The 20,000-nt window shown below is 37.3% G+C and overlaps 1 protein-coding gene across 2 annotated transcripts in view; it reads left to right on the forward strand.

Moving 5' to 3' along the window:
* LOC125969198 (zeta-sarcoglycan) overlaps positions 1-20,000 on the forward strand; it is a 170,765-nt gene that overhangs the window by 124,508 nt on the left and 26,257 nt on the right. For both annotated transcript variants that reach the window (XM_049721032.2, XM_049721033.1), the window contains exon 4: positions 13,667-13,754. In XM_049721032.2, coding sequence (XP_049576989.1) covers positions 13,667-13,754 — 88 coding nt within the window. The remainder of the gene's footprint in view (positions 1-13,666; positions 13,755-20,000) is intronic.

Consider the following 20,000-nt stretch of genomic DNA (forward strand, 5'->3'; position numbering starts at 1 on the left):
ACAAATGTAGACATTTGATCAAATAGAATTGAATGATTGAAAACTGATTGCTGGAAGGTACTAAGAAATTGTTCTAAGTACAAAATCAAAAAATGATAACTTAAAGCACAGGTGTCAAACCCGGGGGCCAGATACAACCCACCACATAATTTTATTTGGCCCACGAAGACAAATGGTGCAAATGGTTTGTTGTTGTTTTTTTAAATATTTGACCAGTTTTCACTAGTCTGATTTGAAAACGAGTTATTTGTCAGTTTGGTTTGTAGCTTATACTGTATATATTATGAGGTGCTCATACATTTATTTGGGTTGACAGTCATAATGGCCCTCCGAAAGAAACTATGACTACAATGCGGCCCACGAAAAAAATTAGTTTGACACCCCTGACTTAAAGGTTGAATAAGACTTAAGTGCTCTAGCACGAAGCGCCATAAGACGTGAGCAGACATCACGAAATCCTTGACTCTCCCAATACGTGTACAGGGGTCCTGTAGTAATTGCTCTACACAAGCCCATCCTCACTATACATTCACTAAGACAGACTCGTGTCGCCAGGTCTGTAATTGTCCCCAAAGGGACCACATAACAACCTTAACTGACACAAGACACAACTTAAATGCTTTTCTTTGTTTGTTGGTTTTTATTAGACTTTTCTTCTATCAATGATCTACGACTATTTTTTCCCCTGCACAAACTCCACCTGTTTTATGTCTTTTGGTTTGAGTTTCAGGGTCCTTTCTCATCCATGTAGTCATACAGCCTCCCGAGAGACTGTCCTATTTACGTGGAGTCGACTGCCTGGATAAGGGCTTTGCTTTCTTGGGGGAAATCGCTGTCACAGACAGATCTGATAGGATAGATGTTAGTATACTATGGAAGGAGGTAATTTATAAAAGTGTGTGTCTCTCTAGGGGTGTAACACAATATGATAAACATACAAAAGATAGGTAAGATTGGAAAATGTTTCAAACTGTAATTAAAAGAACCTCAGCCCATGCAGTGTCCTGGAACAGATTGCTGTTGGATAATAGTGGCGAGATAACTTCATTTCTCCTTGTCAAGAATGGATTTATTATTCACTCTTTTTCCACTCTATACTTTTCAGTGTTCTTCCCTAGGGACATGAACTTGCTGAAACTTCTCCAACTCCGCCACTCTAATTGAATGCTGGAGGTTTCTAATAGAAAAAAATTAGGTGGCTCCCATCCTGCCAGTCTCTATTGATTTTGACTTTGAAATATTGTCAACAATTTTAGGTAGATGTGAGCACACAGATGCAGACCTCAGTTTAGGAGGACATTTTGAAGCTGTTAAAGTTGTTACACTGTGACCGTGTGGATGTTATTGTGAGTTTGTTTGGCTTTAATTGTCCATTATCCGCACTAACTTTCTCTCAGAGGAATTGCAGCAGGCTGACTGTATTTGTCTTAAAGTTATTTTAGTTGTCTTTTTTGAAACAGGAGAGGTACAATAATTTCAAAGACCACAGGTGAAGCAACTCTGACTTTCCCATCATATGGTGTGTGTAATTTGTTTTGGCAAATGATACTTTTTTGTTGCACTTTTTTTTTTTTAAAACCTATTTCCTCCCTGTGTAGTGTGCATTGCCAATAAGCGTTATCTCGGAAGATTATTTCTAAATTATCGATACAATTTGTCCCGTGGAAAGTCTCATGCTTCCTTTATTTACTTGCCTGTCTGTAAGTCACACACACACACAAACAGACAGACAGACAGATATGTATTCTAAGCTCGTTTCAAATCATGATAAAATATACCAAACAATGGTCAGATGAAACCAAGGTAGAAGTTTTTGGCAAAAATTCCAACACCACCCTTATTGTGCGGTGGTTGATTTTCTACTTGTTCTACAGCAAGCTGCAAGTGCAAGTTGCATTGAACCCATCAATTGGTACAAGACACAAACAACGGAAACAACAATAGAGGAGATCAAGGGCTTCCCGTATTTACTTTTCAGCATGTAGCAGTTGGCGGAGAGGAGAGTGGCAGCAGTTTCAAAATGGATTGTTGCTGTGAAGTGAAAACTGTTGAGTGTAACACCACAGCTTAGGTGCAGAAACATGGTAAACTAAAATTATCACGTGTGATTTTTGTCATATCTAACAGTGATTCCTTAAATGTTTACAATGAATGCCATTTGAACATTAGAACTACCTTAATGTCCAATCAGGTGGCTCTCATATCATACCTCTGCCACTCACAAAACCTGGGAGCACTAAATGATTGCAATTCAGGACTCTCAGATATAATATTGACTCTCATTCAAATCCAACATTTATTTAGTAATTTGGCATGGCAGCAGCATCTCTGTATTTAAATTCAGTCTCTGAGGGAAGCCTAAATTCTGTTAACCTTTTAATTGGATCCCATGAAATTATTCAGTATATCAAGTCTTTCCTCCATCTGTTCAACAGATATACAATTTAATTAAATGAAACACTGTGTCAACCTTGGACTCTTCACACGACGTTTTCTTTCTGCAACCTTAACACAGAAATTACCATTTTTCCCGGAGTATAAGCCATTACTTTATATATGAACAAAACGAGATTTTCCCCCAACTTTATCTGGTGCGGTTTATAATCAGGTGCATCTTATAGTCCGGAAAATACGGTACTACAATACACTGTGAGAATAAGTGACATGTTGTCAGGCGTCAAGAGGGCTGCTCCATGCAGATATCCGTGGATAGGTTGACAAATGTCCCAGGGTTTCCACATCCCCCACAACATTAAGAATTTATCAAACAAGACGGTGACTCTTCCACTCTTGATAAATTAAATATAAAGTTTAAAAAATTACATTCCGACTCCAGGTTTGATTAAATAGGCTTTGTATAAAATATATTAAATATAGCTTTAAATAATTAAATACATAAATAAAGTGGCCTTCATTATCTTTTAACAAGATTTTTGGAATGTCACCAGAATGGACGCAATATTAGCCTTTCAGAGAGGAGAAAAAGCGATCAGGTGAAGAAGAATATTTATGGTGTGCTCCTGCCCGGCACAGTCTCAGAGGTCACTCACATCCTTCAATCACCATAAAAAAAAATACTGTAATCTTAAATCTTGTTCGGAGAAAATGCTCTGACCTTGTTAATTCCAAGAATTGTGATTAATATGAGGTTATCTGTGAAATAAGTGGCTTTCCAGAAATCTTCCACATTGAAGATTCTGGGAAATCACCTTGTGGACCACAAAAGGATATTTATCATAAAAAGGGATACAGATGATATAACTGACAATGAATTGACAAAATATAAAAATTGTACTTGTCTTTTCTCCTTTTTTCAATCCTTTTGTACCTGAAGTACAGCTGTCTGGGCTCATACATCTTGTGTCACAATTACATGAGACATTGGAAATTAGAGTTACCAGGCATGTGTTTGGAACGTATATGCTGAAGCTATAACAAAGTAATTTACAGAACATGTGAGATAAAACATGAACAATCCTACAAGCATAACAAACAAGCAAATATTTTTCTCCATTTCTATTTACGCTTTATTTGGCATGGTGATAGATGGAGGAGCGATTCAAAGTCTACTTTCACCAGTTGATCTGTCATGATCACAGCATGCTAAGTTGGAAAGCACCGCAAACAAGAAACTGTAGTATCCATTGGTGAGTAACATACCGTAGACACATTCGGAAAGAATGGTTCAGATCTCAAATTTGATTCTCTACTTTAGTTTTCAAACTCCACATCTCCTCCGGGCCCCTATGTTGATGACGCTCTTCACTCTGCAGCCTCACCTCCTCCAGTCATCCATCCAGCCGTACCATCGCAGACAGTCCAAGAGCACAAACATTTTAGTTGAACCACATGGGTCTCTTACAAAAACGCTGCGCATTTAGGCGCAAAAAACAAGATCCCCGTGGTCATAACGCGGTAACGGCCGAATAGTGCCGACATTTCCCTCAATGGAAATGGTAATAATGCAAGCATGTGTTTCCGAAATGGTACAACCATCAAGCACCGTTATTCTCCTTTAATAAATGTCATGGCCAAGTATGCTAAAAACACGCAATAATGGGTCCACATGACATACAGTAAAAATTAAATGACAAAAAAGGTGAGAAATACAAATTAAAGTGAAAACAAAACTCAAACCACTCAAAGGTACCATCTTTGATGAATTGTGAAGGGGACTGGGCCATATTACTACCCAGAAAGAGGCATTACAAGAGTAGTTATTTACTAATTTCTCAAAACAAATTGATATAATTAAAAATGCAAGCTAATAAAATGTTTCTGATCAAAGAATAGGCAAAAAGAGATAGTATAATAAGTGAAAAAATGGGCCATCATCGCTGGTCCATTCCTTTAATATATATTTATCTGTGCAGTCTTCTGTGGAATATGTATCTTTCAAGGTTACATTCATTTCATCAACTTGTATTTAGCTAATTGTTGTGTTTAATTATGTAAAAAAAAATCTTCACTGAGGCTTGAGAAAAGTTGATTGAAAAAAATGGCTCACTCCAAGGATGCTGTCTGTCCTCAGTTTAAAAGGTTGTACTCTGTCCTCTGTTGACTTCCGTGCAGTTTCTGATACCCTTAATTTCTTGTATTACAAACTCTTTTGAGTATTAAACTCCTTACCAAACTATAATGGGTTTGTGGCCTGCTGTTCTACTGCAAAAAAATGCAGTAATGTACGATAGCTGTAATATTACTAAAATAATATTCAACTCTGGACAGATCCACCATAAAATAATTTTTAGTCCTTACCTCTTTATGTCCTTCCCTTATGTTGATGCAGATTTTATTCATTTCTTTATGTTTATATTATTTTCACACCATCTCTCATTATCCATTGTGATTTGTTAGCTACTGTAGCCTAATACTTTTATACTTTGACCGATGTTTGATGTTCAATCTGTATACTTAGCTAAATCCTATATTTTTGTATAAACCACGTTATTTTTCATTTCTACCATGTTCATACGGGCTGATTCATTGAAATTTGCTCATGTCTATTTTCATCCAAATGGTGGCCATCACAGATCCACTTTTGTTGTTGTCTCTTACTTGTAAACCACCCTCCAGCAATTACGGTGGTAACGACTCTGTGATTTCATCTGCAGGGATGCCAATGTCAAGAAATCTAACTGAGCACATGAATCAGCCTAAGAATATTGAAGATGTGGGGATGTAAAATACCCAGGCCGATGTTTATTGACAACCTGAGATGGGAGATTAAATACAAATGAAGCAACTGCTGCACCGAATGTTGCTGGGATACAATTTTAATAACAAAAGTTTTTAAAAAAAAAACGCCTCATTGATTAGTTTTGTGCAATGCAATACTAGTTGAACCAACTGGTGTACCTACTAAATGTGACTTGTTTTAGAAATAACTAGTTAAAGATTCTGATGAAAAGAATGTGAGTTTAAAAGAAATCCCATAAACTGCATATTGCTGTAGAGCAGGTTCTTAAACTGGTTCTCTTTTGAAGAGCAGTAGAAAGTCAGTATGTGCTTCCTGCCTACATTTGATGTGAGCTGTTTCCACAAAGATACATACAACATATACGTAGTTCAATTATTAATTTAACCACATGATTGTGACTTGCAAGCAAATAAAATAACATGATTGCCTTTATTGTAAATTATCTGCTCCGAGCATATTTTTCATAATCCAATGTAGCTGGCTTTATGTGCCTGTTATGTTTACTGGTCCAATACAAACTAAATGGAGGAATCGCCTAACGTAGAAATACTGTTGAATGACAGTACGAATAGCACATGGAGATAAGCATTATAAAATGAGTTTCCATTGGTTGTTGGATAGATATTCATTACTGGACAAGCAGGAGTATACAAATTTAGGTCAAAAGGTCTTTTTTTTCCCCCGCATCGATAATAACTTATTTACACTACATTGATGGGATAGGCAGTCCAGTCCTTGTTGCCACTGAGTTATTTCATTCATGACTTCTATACCAAGTGCACAATTGTGCATAGTACTGATACTCTATTCAGCTTAGGTGCAGGTATATGAAATATATACAGTGTCAATAAAAACAAATCCACTTTGGGTGGCTATTCATTTCTATCCATTCTGGCTTAGATCTCTGAAGCAAAGAAATCACAGTCATGCCAATGGAATAACAATATTGAAGATGTATTGCAATGAGATATCAACCAATCAATGAGCAGTAGTGTGTGTTTGTGTCATCACCCGTACCCAAGCATCACCTTCAAATTAACACCTAGTACTCTCTTCCCCCCGATACTGTTTGAAGAAATACATGCTGTATTGAAATAGTAATGCTAGTTGGTTGATCTGTGATGTTTTGAGGGAAGAGGTGACACTGATGGAATGTTCTGGGATCGTTACGCCAAATTAATACCATAATTGCCCACAGCACTTCTTACATATTGTTGATCCTCTTTTGTATTCACTGTGTGAACAGGACTCTACATGCACCTAACCTTTTGCTGACCTCGTCCCATAGGTTTGTCACTCAATTTTTTTAGACTTCAGCAATTAATATATAAAATTAAAAAAAAGAATCTGAAAAATTGCAACTCGTCCCCAACAATTTCACATTTTTTCATAGTTATTATAAGGAGGTATTATGTCCTGGATTGCCTGATATAAAAAGGTAATGTGAGCTCCAACACAGTGACACAAAGAAAGTCATAATGCTTCCAGTAGAGCAAGCGCTTTGAGCTTTGACAGCTTAAATGTAAGCTCAAATTTTCTCCATGAGCATTGATTTTTAAGTATAGATACAGATCATTTAACACACGTCTGCTGTCATAACACAGCCTAAGAGTTGATTTTGTCAGTGATTCATCAAATGGCTGTCAGCCCTATTTTATATCACTGTCTTTGCTACTACTATTGCCGAGGTTCAACTTTTCACATGGAAACATCTTAAAGGAATAGCGACTGTCATAAAGATGTACACTCCACATCAAATATATATGAATATTTATTTTTGCTGCAGACCAAAAGCATTTGGTTAGACTCCCTCGCTCGCCCATAGATTTATTTTATTTCATCCTCCAAATTTGCCTTTGTATTTCAATTCATATTCCGTGAGATGCTCTGTGGTGATGCTTCTTTTTCCATAGAGGTTTTTTTTTTTCCATTTCTGAGACAAACACCCTACCCTGTTGTTTATCTCCTGTATTTCCCTGCGTTGTGGACTTGTTGGTCTTATATCCTTATGCATCTTCATCTGTAGTTCAAGTTGTTTCTTAAAAGCAAATGGTCCCTGCTTCTCATTGCTTCTACCTCCCTAGACTTTCCATTTACTGCAATCTACAATAAAGTCTCAATGAACCTCATCCTTCTTATGAGAACAGATGAACTGTTAACCACTGTCGTCAATTTAAACTTTTCCAAATTAGGACCTTAATTATCAAATAAGTCCTGAGAATACACTTTTTAAATGGTCTTTAAAATGTCACATTATTGTTCAAGTGAGACAAACCTGCTGACATTGAATAAAAATCCGATTGCACATGTATGATGATAAGCAACGTTAAAATTGTTTTCAAAACTTTGTACAGTTTAAAATATTTTTATGATGTGAGAGAGAGATTGAGAAATTAGTTTGACAGGGCATCTGAACTTCAGAATTGTAAATACTTTTTCCGATTGGGTATTAAGCATGTGGGAATGTTTCTCTCTACTTCTGCAGTTATATGGCCATTGGGTACCAAAATAAGACATTAGTGCTACCAGACAACAAGCCCATTACTTATTTAATAGTGCTTGCAAATTTAGCAGAATAAATAAAAGAGGAATAGAGGGACACCGCAGGCTGTTTAATCACTCACCGTTTGATTGGTATTCTGTTTTTTAAGTCTGACTATAGCGAGAACTATGTAGCTACAAGTCCAAACAGATCAATTTAAACCAGCCTCCCGCCTGTCTCGATTCAACCAACTCATTTATTACTTGTTGTTACATTATTTAGAACGGAAGCAGATGCGATTGGAGAGGGGGAGATGGGCTTTGAAAAACATTAGGTACAACAATTCTTTTAAAGATAAATTATGCAATTAAAGGCATCACTGCAGTTCGTGGTAGAATCAGAACTTAGACTGGCATTATGCAATATTTGTCAAGCATGTTTTCTAGAGAAGCACAGTGGACAAGGAGTTAGCATGAATTGCAGTTCCTCTGTGGAGTTTTTTTTCTATTTTTCATGCTTATGGAAATAATGGTAACGTAATTCAAGTACCATCAAATGTGTAACTTGATTACTTTTAATTAGTTTTAGACTACTTTGATACCAAATATGCCTTAAAAAGGGAGTCAGAAGAAGAGCCTAAGCGTTCAAGAGGATGCAGATATTGATCTGCAGTCAAACTTAAGCTTTATGTCCATGACATCCTATTGTAATATGTGGCGACAGCTTTTGGGAACTGAGACAATGAAGCCTTCCAAAAAAAAAACACTTAATACCTTGCTTCCATATCCAACCTCTTATCTTCGTGAACTAAAGTATAGAGTAGACTGGACATAGATATTATAACACAGAGATGTCCTTGTCTGTCATTACCCCAAGATGGGACATTGAAGAAAATCAGTCTCAGTTCTCCCAATAATCACAACAATCATTCACCATAATGGCAAAATGTTTCAAGGCTTGACTACAAATAAGCATGTGGATAAACATGTAGCTTACACACAACACAACCAAGTACGTCTGCTTAGAACCAGGAAGCACTCTGGCAGTGAGTGTGACGGACAGGCTGAATGCTGTTATTAGGCCCATCTGTACTCGTGCCCTGAGGCTATGATGATGAACCAACACTCCACATCTCACTGTTCATGCGCTAATTACACTAAGTGCCTGAGGCCCCTAGCCTTGTGCCTGCAACTATAATCAATGTCAAATCAAATTATTAACTGAGCTGATGTTATGGTAGCTCACAAGTGCTTGTAACATTTTTATGTTAATACTGCTTTTCTTCTTTTGTGTAAACAACAAGGAAGGATAATGAGGGAGAGCTGAGTGAAAAGAATACAATCAAAAGTGAAGTGAGCATGGAAAAAAATAATATTTTTATTGTAATTCATTCTCTCCCATTTCCACACTTGGCAATGCATTTATAAACACGTGAAAGAATGGGTTATAATGTGTAAGTGTGAGAATGCCACCTTGGAAGCGAGTCTGTGAAATTACTTCTTCCTGACATTTTCCACAATGCTGCATTCAAGAATGACGGTGGAAGAACATATCCAATTTGGAATATACAGTGCGAGTTCCGAGGTCAAAAGAGCAACAAAATGGACAACCGACGAGAAGCCACAATGTGTGGTGATTATGCAAAGAGGCCTGATAATAAATCATTCATAGCAGTAAATTATTCCCAGGCAAAATATTTTTGTTAAATGATATTGTATTCACCAATTATTGTATATTTGTGAAGTATTCACTAGCAGCCTCTGTTCACTATCCAAACATTTTTTATATATTATATATTTTTATATATTTTCAACTGTACTCCACGAACAAGGAAGCTCTGATCATGATTCTGATCATTTGAGTTAGGTGTATTGGAGCAAAACTTCTAAACATGCAAAATGCATGAATAACAGCACCATTTAGCAGATTGAATAAAAACATTTAAATAATGTTGAATAATGAATGGGAATCTTGCAAAAACACAATCATGCATGTAAGTGCAATGTAGATTGGTACTGTGATGTTATCGTTTCTTCACAGTTATTCATGACGACTGCATAATGGAGTAGTATGACTAGTAACAATTCATAAAATGAGGAAAACTTGCAGTAGGCCAAATCAAGTTATGACACACATCTAAACGATGTGCGAGTGAAGGCAAGCGGGGGTCAGGAAAGGGGTTGGTCAATTTTATAATGGAATGCTTCCAAGTTTGTAGGAACAGTTTAGCGATGGCCTTTTATGTTCCAGCAAGACAGCATGTGCCCCAGTGCACAAAGCAAGAGCCATAAAAGCATGCTTGGATGACTTTCATTTGGAAGAACTTGACTGAACAACCTCATCAAACACCTTTGGGATGAACCAGAGTACAGATTGTGATCCAGGTTCTCTCTCAGGACCAACAATATCAATGACCTCTGACCTCACAAATGTGCTATGAAATTCCCACAGACACACATGCCAACAACATTTGGTAGAAAGTCTTCCCAGAAGAGTGGAAGCAATTATGGCTGCAAAGAGGTGGACCAATTCCGCAATAATGACTTTGGAAACGCCGTTAACTTCAGGTGTTTAACATGTTAGTTTTATATTCCACTCCTATATATGTAAGTTCGTGCATGTCAGGTAATGTGTTTATGTTTATATTATAATACTTGCTTCTGCCATATTTTACCGCATGTCTCAAAATCAAATGTTTCATTGCAATCTTTTTGGTTAGCCCATTGTTATATGTAAACCGAGCTCCAGTTGTATAAATAAAGTTGTATTTTATTGTACTGTATATCTGGTGAGTACTTTTGCTTTATAGTACCGACATTAACAAAAAATTCAAGTAAAACATTAAATTCTTAAAAAATAAAAACACTGCTTATATATATTACTATTGATAACACTGGAGGTGAAATGTTGGATGGAGATGTGATAGAATTACAAAATTCAGTTATACAGATTTAAGGGTTTTCAATGTATTTTCAAATTTCTTTGCAAAAAAAGCAATGGGAGAGTTTGTGCAAGTGCGTACATGCATGTGTTTGGTTGTAGCTGTTGTGGGATATTGCTGTCTAGAATCATAATATAAAACTTAACCTCTTATCATTACATGTTTTATGAAGAAATGCTGCAGGCTAGTCTGGTAGTATACACTTGTGTTTTTTTAATCAGTGCTCTTTTACTCGAAAGGATTGTTTGTGAACGTGGCATTGGATTGTGTCGAGGTTTATCTGAGGTAGACTCATCTATATTCATTGTGAAGCTGAGCTAAAAGTGCCCCAGATCTGTTGACAGTCAGATTAGAAGAGTCTTTGTGATTCCTTACATTGCTTCTACTGTCAATGACAAGAAAATGTGGGATTTATTTGTTTTATAGATTTTTTTTCCTCGTTTCAAAGGTTGGTATGGTCTTACATTTGTTTTCACGATAATAGCAGTGTGAAAAGAACTGATTAAAGCAAAAAGATAGGATTGGACAATTCCTCTGCATTCCTTCAAGACGTGTATGTCAAGCCACCCTGAGTTCCATTGCTGGAAAAAGGATGAAATGTGCTGAAGAGTTGACAATTTGTCAAAAACATCAGCCTGAAGAGAAATGGGGCAACATTTTATGGACTGATGAAAGCATGATTGTTCTTTTCGGGTCTCAGGCCACGCTTCCCCCCCCCCCCCCCCCCCCCCCCCCCCCCCCCTTAATGTAAGATAGCGACGCATGATGGCACAAACATGATACAAGTGACGCTTCCCATATTATGGTGTCAGGCCTTTTTGTTACATTGCAGGGACCATGGATCAGAAAGTCATGTTGACTTATGTCAAAGAGAAAACGCCCTTGGAATGGATGCTCCAACAAGGATTCCAAATAAATAAATAAATAAAAAGCAAGCAGATCAGCTTCATTAAGATTAAGATGGAATGCCTAGACCTTAATCCAATGTTATACTTACTTACTTACTTACTTACTTACTTGGGGTTACATATAAAAATTACTGTTCCTGAGGGAAAAACTAAGAAAAGAAGAGGAAGTGACGAACTTGCACTTAACTCAACTGTATATCTAGAGCACTTTAAAGCAAAGCGCTGTATGTATATTGAAATTAAGTCAACAACAAATACAGGTAAAACAATAGAGAACAAAGACAGTAAAAAAAAAAAAAAAAAAAGTCTCATGCTGAGAGAACTCTAAAATGTACATGGAGCCAATGAAAGGGACATCAGAGTAGTCGTTCTGTACCCCCTTCTTCCGAGTGCTAAAAGGTGTGCTGCAGCACTTTGGACCAACTGAAGATACATGATGAAGGTCTGATTGACTCCAAACTAACACTAACCTTAACCCAGTGGAAGTAAACATAACAAGCACAGGCCATGGCCATTGAGTCCCTGATTTGTAGTGATGATGTATTGGTATACATGTTCCTGTAATGATAAGAGCTATAAAAATCATATCTGATGCCTGACATTTTAAAGGCATTAATTGCAGCTACCTCATTTTCCAATACAGTAGATTTAATTATGGTGACTATATCCTCGTATTCGGCACATTATTCGGTGTCAACCAGGTGTTGCACAAACAGCAATTAGCGTCTGCTTAGTATTCATTATTTACAACTACAATTTCCATTCATTTGCATATGGTTGCTTAATGAAATAAGACTTTCCATATACAGTCATGGTTTTAGATGACTGAGCAATGCACTTAGTGAATGGCATCAGGGGCGCTCATATGCACTGCCCGTTGAGCTGGAATGATGTTGAGAACATTACATCTGTCAAGCTGCACAAAGCAGCCATACGCTTTAAACAGAGTGGAAAGATAATATAGTAAAGCTTATCCCAATCCTTCCTGAAAATAATTAATCCAGTGTGCATGTTTTTTTTGGAAGCATATAAGTGCTATGTGCATCAAACCATTTTATTGTCTGCCTGAGTGGCTGTTGTGTGCGCATTTGTGTGTGTTTGCAATGATCTGTTTGACCATGTACATGACCTTAATTAAAACCGCTCTAATTAGTGTGTGTGTGTTTGTGTGTGCGTGCGTGTGTGCGTGTGAGTCAAATGTGGCATCCTTTCTTTGCATGCTTGTGTGTCTTTGCTTCATGTGGTGTCAGGAGCACAATCAGCCTCATCCATTTAGGTGTAAGTATGTGCCGTAATTGTGTTTCAAGAGCAATCTGAGTATCATAAGAAAAAGAAGTTGAATACAGAGAGAAAGATGTACAGAGATGATCACATTTAATTCACCACCCAATGTAAAAATCCTTTGAATAAACATCTGCATTCACCAAAATCATTTTCCGTGATGTTTAATTAACTGGTATGTAGAAAATAACAAAGTGTATTTAATTGATTAATAGGTAGCTAATAATGAGCTATTTTAGACTAGTTTTTAGTTACAAAAACATGTTTTCAGTTTGAAACTCCTCAGTCATCTTTATGATGCTGGATGGTGTGTTCTGACATGTAGTCGAATTGCTGGTACCCAGTATTTTATTTCTTAAACCTGAAGGGATCATTTATGGAAGATACATTTGTCTATATCACTAAGCCAAAACTTGCAATTTGAACCATGCAACAAAGGATTAATTTGGGGAAACCCTCACAGAAATCCAGCCATCAGTGAGCCATTCAACTAATGGTGCCAAACAAAAACACCATTTCAAGGCATAAAAAGAAAACAAATGAAAGCAATGGGACAGAAAATCATGTAACTTTAGGGAGCAAATGGAAGAAAAGTGAGAGAGTGATGAAAAGTGTGAATTTGAGTGTCTCAATCTGGCCGTGGGATCGAAAAAAAGGTCACATGGGTCACCGCTTCCACCTGGGCCTCACAGTACATACAAAAGCAGTACTTCTCACGTATGCTCTTGATGGAAGCATAACAAATGGCGGAGCTGATACATTTGGTCATCTGTGTTGTGGTATGTGTATCTAGGTCGGTAATTAACATTAGTGGAGCAATTATTTTAATGACACCCCTCTGTATTTTTTTGCAGGACAGTCCATTGATCATGCAGTCGGATAGAAATGTGACTATCAATGCTAGGACTGATGACGGACAACTGACTGGTCAACTCACCGTGGGTAAGGCACCCAAACACACACACATATACACACAAACACATACACGCGCGCACACACACACACTATGCGAAGAGTGAACAAAAACACATAAAAGAAAATAGATCATTTCTCAAAGGACATTAAGTTATATTGCTTTGTTTTTGCTTGACTTCCTAAATGCATTTACCCCCCTCTGTTTACTAAACTAAATACTATCTGTTTCCATTAGGCTTTCTCACTGAGCCTTGAAAGCAATTTTTTTTCTTTGACCGAATCATTTTTATCAGCTCTAATTGGATTAGTGAAAGCCTATTGTTCTTCAGAAGATATAATTCTGAGCTTGTGTGGCGTGTATGACGTCTTCCTATAGAATTTAATAACTCAGGCAAGCATGCAAAGACTTTGAACAAATCTGTTATGAAAGTTGTATGCTGTAATGTGTTGAATGACAAATGTGTCTGCCCAATGTATGACTCATTTTCATTCATCCAGCTGTAGGGAGAGATCAGTGTGATATGTTCAAATGTCTCACTTCTCGATGGGAATTTGCTAGCTCATGTCTGCACATTTGTCTGGTTGATAGATTGGTGAGAAGTAAATTAAAGTAACCAGTAGTATTAGAGTTTAATGACTTGGAAAGGTTAGCCTCCTAATGTCGTGCGAACAAGGTACACAGAGATGAGCTAATTATGAGACTGCAACAACAGTACAGTTATGATTGATGTGCCGCCATTTGTGTTGTTTATGACTATTAAGCCGTGTGTGCGTGTGCGTGTGTGAGAGTGCGTGTTTGTGTGAGTGAAAATGAGCAATGAGAAAATAACTATTCAGTTCATCGATCATTTGGCACATAAATATTTGAATCTCGTTATTTGTTTTATGGAGGCTTGAAGACAAGGCTAAATTTTATAATGTATGGATTAGGTTTAACAAATAAATTTAAATATTTGAATCACAGTATTTGTTTTATTGAGGCTTAAAAAAAAGGCAAACTTTTATAATGTAGATTAGTTTTAACATCATGGGACATTAAATAGATATAATGTACAGTGTGTTATTTTAAGAGCGTCTTATAGTGCTCCCTATGTACAAGTGTCGTTGAATTCTTAGCACATTTAGCGGCTGTGGATTTTGCCTCCCACACCTTCCCTGCTGCGCTTATCGTTCAGTTTCAGTTTCCCAGTAAGAACAGGTTACAAGTCAGAGCAATATGAGGTCTGTCTCATACGCACGAAAAAAACATTAAAGGAAGTCTTAAGGGTTAGCATGAGCTGTCAGTGTGTTAGTAGCCTCAGAGTTCTTGCTTTTGTACTCTTGACACTTGAATTTGCACCTTGGGGGCCAACCCTTGAGTATCTCCAAAGATGACTATTTACTATTTTTTTATGTCACACCAGCAAGTTGAAACAAGTCAGAGGTGGGAGTAAGTCACATTTGTACAGTGATATCTCTCAGTTTGAAGTCTTAACCTTTAAGTTTCAAGCAAGTCCTTCTTAAATTGTACTAAAGCACAATAACATAGCATTTCTTAGTACCAACAGTTTCATCTAGAGGACTAAAAGAAATGCAACTGATTCATCAAGCAAATTTGAAGCTTCACTAAAAATCACTAAAAAGAATTTGTTCACAATGCTAGTTAAGATACAGACCAACCATTTTGTTTGTAGTGCTTTAAAAAGGCAGTGAGTTTATTCTGATTGAGACTGAAATGAAGATGAAACAATTACAGAAGTATCAAATCCAGACCCAGAAAGTAAAATCCCAGGAACAGTTTGACTAAGTCTACAGGTGCTTGTTCTCAACGGCCTGGAGCTCCGGGACACAAACTGTGGCTGGGTTTTTTACTTTCTGGACCTGGATTTGACACCTTCGAAAAATTGAGACATTTAAAATAAATTTGCGAGTACTCAATAGTCAGGAATAATCTATAGATCTTGTGCCAATAATATTGGCAAAGATGGAAAGTGGTCACTTTTATCGATCGATCGATCGATCTATCTATCTATCTATCTATCTATCTATCTATCTATCTATCTATCTATCTATCTATCTATCTATCTATCTATCTATCCGTCCATCCATCTATCCGTCCATCCATCTATCCGTCCATCCATCTGTCCATCGAACAATTTTTATTGTTGTTTTTAATAACATGAAGATTAATGCCATCCCTATCACATGTGGTATTTTGGTGATGAGCTTTGCAAAACCAAATCACATTATATTTAAAGTCCAATTCAGGTGTTTTTTTTTTTCATATCCCTTATCTTGTGCAATGCTACAGGGGTGTATTTATAAGTCATCTCTTTTCATAAGCTGACCAGGCACTCCCACGTCCACACATGTACAGCCTTGCCTTCTCTTAGACTTTGAAGGTAGGAAATCCCTGACAGCTCCCTTCCTACTGTTAAAGCTCCCCAAAGCAGCTTTCCTCACCAAGAAACCCACTTTAATGCTGATGTATGTGAGTGTGTCTGCATGCCTATCTTGGAGTAGGCAGAATCAGTCTGTAAAATTGGTTGGCGCGACAGTCTGCAGTCAATTTAGTCAGGTCGCCAGAGGATGACATGAACTGTGTTGCATGACCTACCTTACGCACACACACACGCACACACACGCACGCACGCACACTTTGAACAAAGCCAAGCACAGGCTCGGAATTTCTCCTGAATACCAATGACTGGATACTACATATTAAAATGCATTGCACATGCCTCGTGACAACTGTCTTCACACAGATACTCTGAGTTCAGACACAAAAACACACACACGCACATGATTACTTTAAATGTCTAAGTGGCTCCTTGATAAGACAGAATGAAAAAGAATGAATTCTTCGGAGGATTATCTGGAAACTCCTTGGTCTTGGCCTGCCACTGCTTCTCGCTTCCTTTGTGCTGACTCGCCAACACGTTTATGTTTCTGTCCCTCACACACAGAAAAACAAAAACATATTGAGAATGCTTCCTCTTAGGAATTACCCAGCCAAAAACAGCATTTTTCCCTCTTCACAAAAACGCTTACCACATTTGAAGTAGAAATGTTTCACCTTGGTAAAACCCCGATCTGTATTCCATCACAAGAACAACTACTGTTTGTACAAAATCGTATTTCACTGGAAAGGAAAGATAAAATAAATGTGAAGTCCATCACTATATGGATGGATTAAGTCAAACACAAATGGAAAATGATAAACTGTACCATAGCAGTAGTAAATCTTCAAAATAAAAAAAATGCCTGTGAATTGCCTTTTTTAAATGAAACTTTTTTTATTTACTCTTACTAATTCTATATAAAATAACCATTACAAAATGATTGACAAAGTGGGCAAACTGTTTTAAACACATAGATTACATTAGACATTCCTTTATTTGTCCCACACGGGGAAATTCCTGAGGAATTTGTGATATTTGGTTATTTTCCTCAACCTTAAAACATCACCAGACCTATAGCGATCAAACCAAAGTTTAGAGATACCACACTATGCCAGCAAACCGATTAATGTACATACAGTATGTTATGTCAACACAGCTGAAGCTGTCCTGTTATGAATTTGATGTGTTTTCCTTGTGATGAAAGAAACGGTTTACTTTGTAAGTGCCTTAACTTAAGTTAAACACACTTAACAAGTGAGCTCCCTTGAGCATGCATCTGCTGCAGAAGAGATTCCGAGTACGCTTGTTGGCCTTGGGCACTTTATCTCATTTTTTATTGCACTCACTCACTTCCTTTCATCCCCCTTTCTCTTCTTTCCCTCCGTCCTCTCTGTCAGCTCATTTATGTGAGTGAGAACCTTTCATTTTTGTGTTCTTAATAGGCAACCATAAAGATGATGTGTGGATTTTGAGTTTTTGAAGCCCTACCCTTTCACCCACCTAGGTAGTGATGTTACGGCATGAGCAGTTGGATCCTGGCCATCAAAAAGGAATAGAAAAACGTATTCCTGGTCAGATCCCATTGAGTTGAGTACAGTTGAAGACTATAAAACACTGACATGAACTTTCGTGGACCACTAATCACATAAGCATTACAAGTTTAAGTTCCGCTTATTCTGTGACCCTTCCCCATGATGTCTCAATTTAAAACAGCTTTGCAGTTGTCGTCCATTGTCTTTAAGTTTCTATTAATATCACTGATGAACTTGCTCACCATCTCTGTTCTAGGTCATCCCAAACATTTTGATAGGCTCTAGGTTTGGATTCTCAAGTTCTTGGGAGAAAAAAAAAAGTCTTATTATGATAAAATTCCAGGGGACACTGATTGGTTAGTCTCTTGCTTATCAATATTCTTAGCATGTGTAAAGTTGTTCACCTGTTAAGTGAAACGGCAGAAGGTGCAGCATTAATAGTTTTTTTATTTGACCGGAGCGGTTATTCCTCAGGTTTATTCGGCTTTTTGTGCGCTGTTATCTTGGCAAGGTTGTTAATCATAACAGCAAAATGTATGCGAGTGTCTAAGTGTTATGCCATGCCGTTTTTATTGAATTTTCATTTCCTTAAGTGCATGTACCGCTAATGAATGCCCACGTTCTTGAAGTAGAAGAAATACTGGAAGGGCTTAAACATGTAGAGTGGTTAATTTTTCTTTGGCTCGACAGGCCCATGAGTTTAGTTAGGACAAAGCCGTGCATCTTCACATTTCATCCACAAATAATGCAATATTACTTTGCATCTGAAAAAAAAGTTGTAAGCGGTAATGTGGGAGCACTATTGATGTGCCCTGGAGCAAAGCCCCTCAACTCATTAGGGTCCAACACTTTTGGATTTGCTTCGTTTAAATTGACTTTATGCAATGACTCCTATAGTGCATGTATACAACGTTTGTGAATTAGATTTAATAGGATTCATCAAAACAAGTTACATAAAATGTTTTTTGTCATGAAGACTAATAGACTTGTTTAAGCAAACAGACTTAAGGCATTCAGTGAACACCACCTTGGTGAGCACACCATGCATACTTCATTACTGTCCACTCAAGAGAGTGGACTGTGGAACGTCAATATCTGGGAAAGTAAGGGGAAGTGGAGAGTTTTTTTTTTTTTTTTTTTTTGCTCCAAACAAGTGACCCTTCAACTGAATGCAAACTTGCCAAAACTTCTCATATGGTTGACATGTGACTTGATAGTTTGTTTGTTTTTAATTTGCAGATTTTTTTGTTGTTGTTTTTTACTACCAGAGAATATTTTTCTGGTCAGGGGAACTTGGTATTTTTATGGCAAGGGGATGATGGAGGGGATGAGTGGGCAACTCTGTGATCAAGGTGGCTTTCCTGATAACAGGGCGCTCGTACAGATGGGACAGTGTCGATTGTGGTGAACCAATTATTTTGCCGGCTTGCGCTGTGATGTGTGATAGTTTTGTTTTCCATTTGCTAGTGAGGAAATTCTACCAGAATGTTATATTGGCAATGATGACTTGTTGACCATCATTAAATATTTTTTATTGATTCTAACATTTATCTATTTGAAATATATATACATACACAAGTACACTGTGTTGATATGTTGCTTATTTATTACAGTATATGACATGCATAAATAGCGGTGAATCATTAAAACTTCATTTTAAAATCTTAATATGGCCTATTACATTTGACAATGACATTCTAGGGACTTTTATTGCACAGAAACTATGAGCCAGTGTAATTAAATTATTCAAGCATTAAATACTGTTCAACATAAAACAAATATACATATATAAAGTAAAATTGATAAGGCGTACAAGGCTACTTTGAATACATTGCTGTCAAAGACTACAAAAGAAACATTAGTGATCCTCTAATTTTAGCTATTCATAGAAACCTCTTCAGTGTTCAATCCACCTTGATGTACATTCAAAACAAATGAGAGCTCCTTAATATACAATCAAGAGACCTGAGATCCATCCACTGAGATGAAACATAGGAGAAACAAACACGTGTAACTCCCCGTCAGGAGAGGAAGAACACGTCTGGCCACCCGTGGTCTGTGTTGTCCACTAGGAAAAGCAAAGTAACAAATGTCCCCACTGCCATGTCCATGAACGAACTTGATTACATCTGAGCGCCATGAAGAAGCAATCAAAGGCTGTTTCTTTGTTTGACACTTAGCACGACTGCAAGAAGCTACACATGATTTTCCTGCAGTTTTGTGAACCAGTGCTCATTTTCTCATCTCACATTATCATTCATAACAATGTGTGTGCTCCACCAGACGTCAGCTTGCTATTACCAGGGTATTCACCATGTTGTGTTTGTATGAGAGTTTGCAACAAAGGCTATTCATTGCCA

Source organism: Syngnathus scovelli, chromosome 5 (assembly GCF_024217435.2).
Source record: "Syngnathus scovelli strain Florida chromosome 5, RoL_Ssco_1.2, whole genome shotgun sequence".
In the NCBI taxonomy this organism is placed as follows: domain Eukaryota; kingdom Metazoa; phylum Chordata; class Actinopteri; order Syngnathiformes; family Syngnathidae; genus Syngnathus; species Syngnathus scovelli.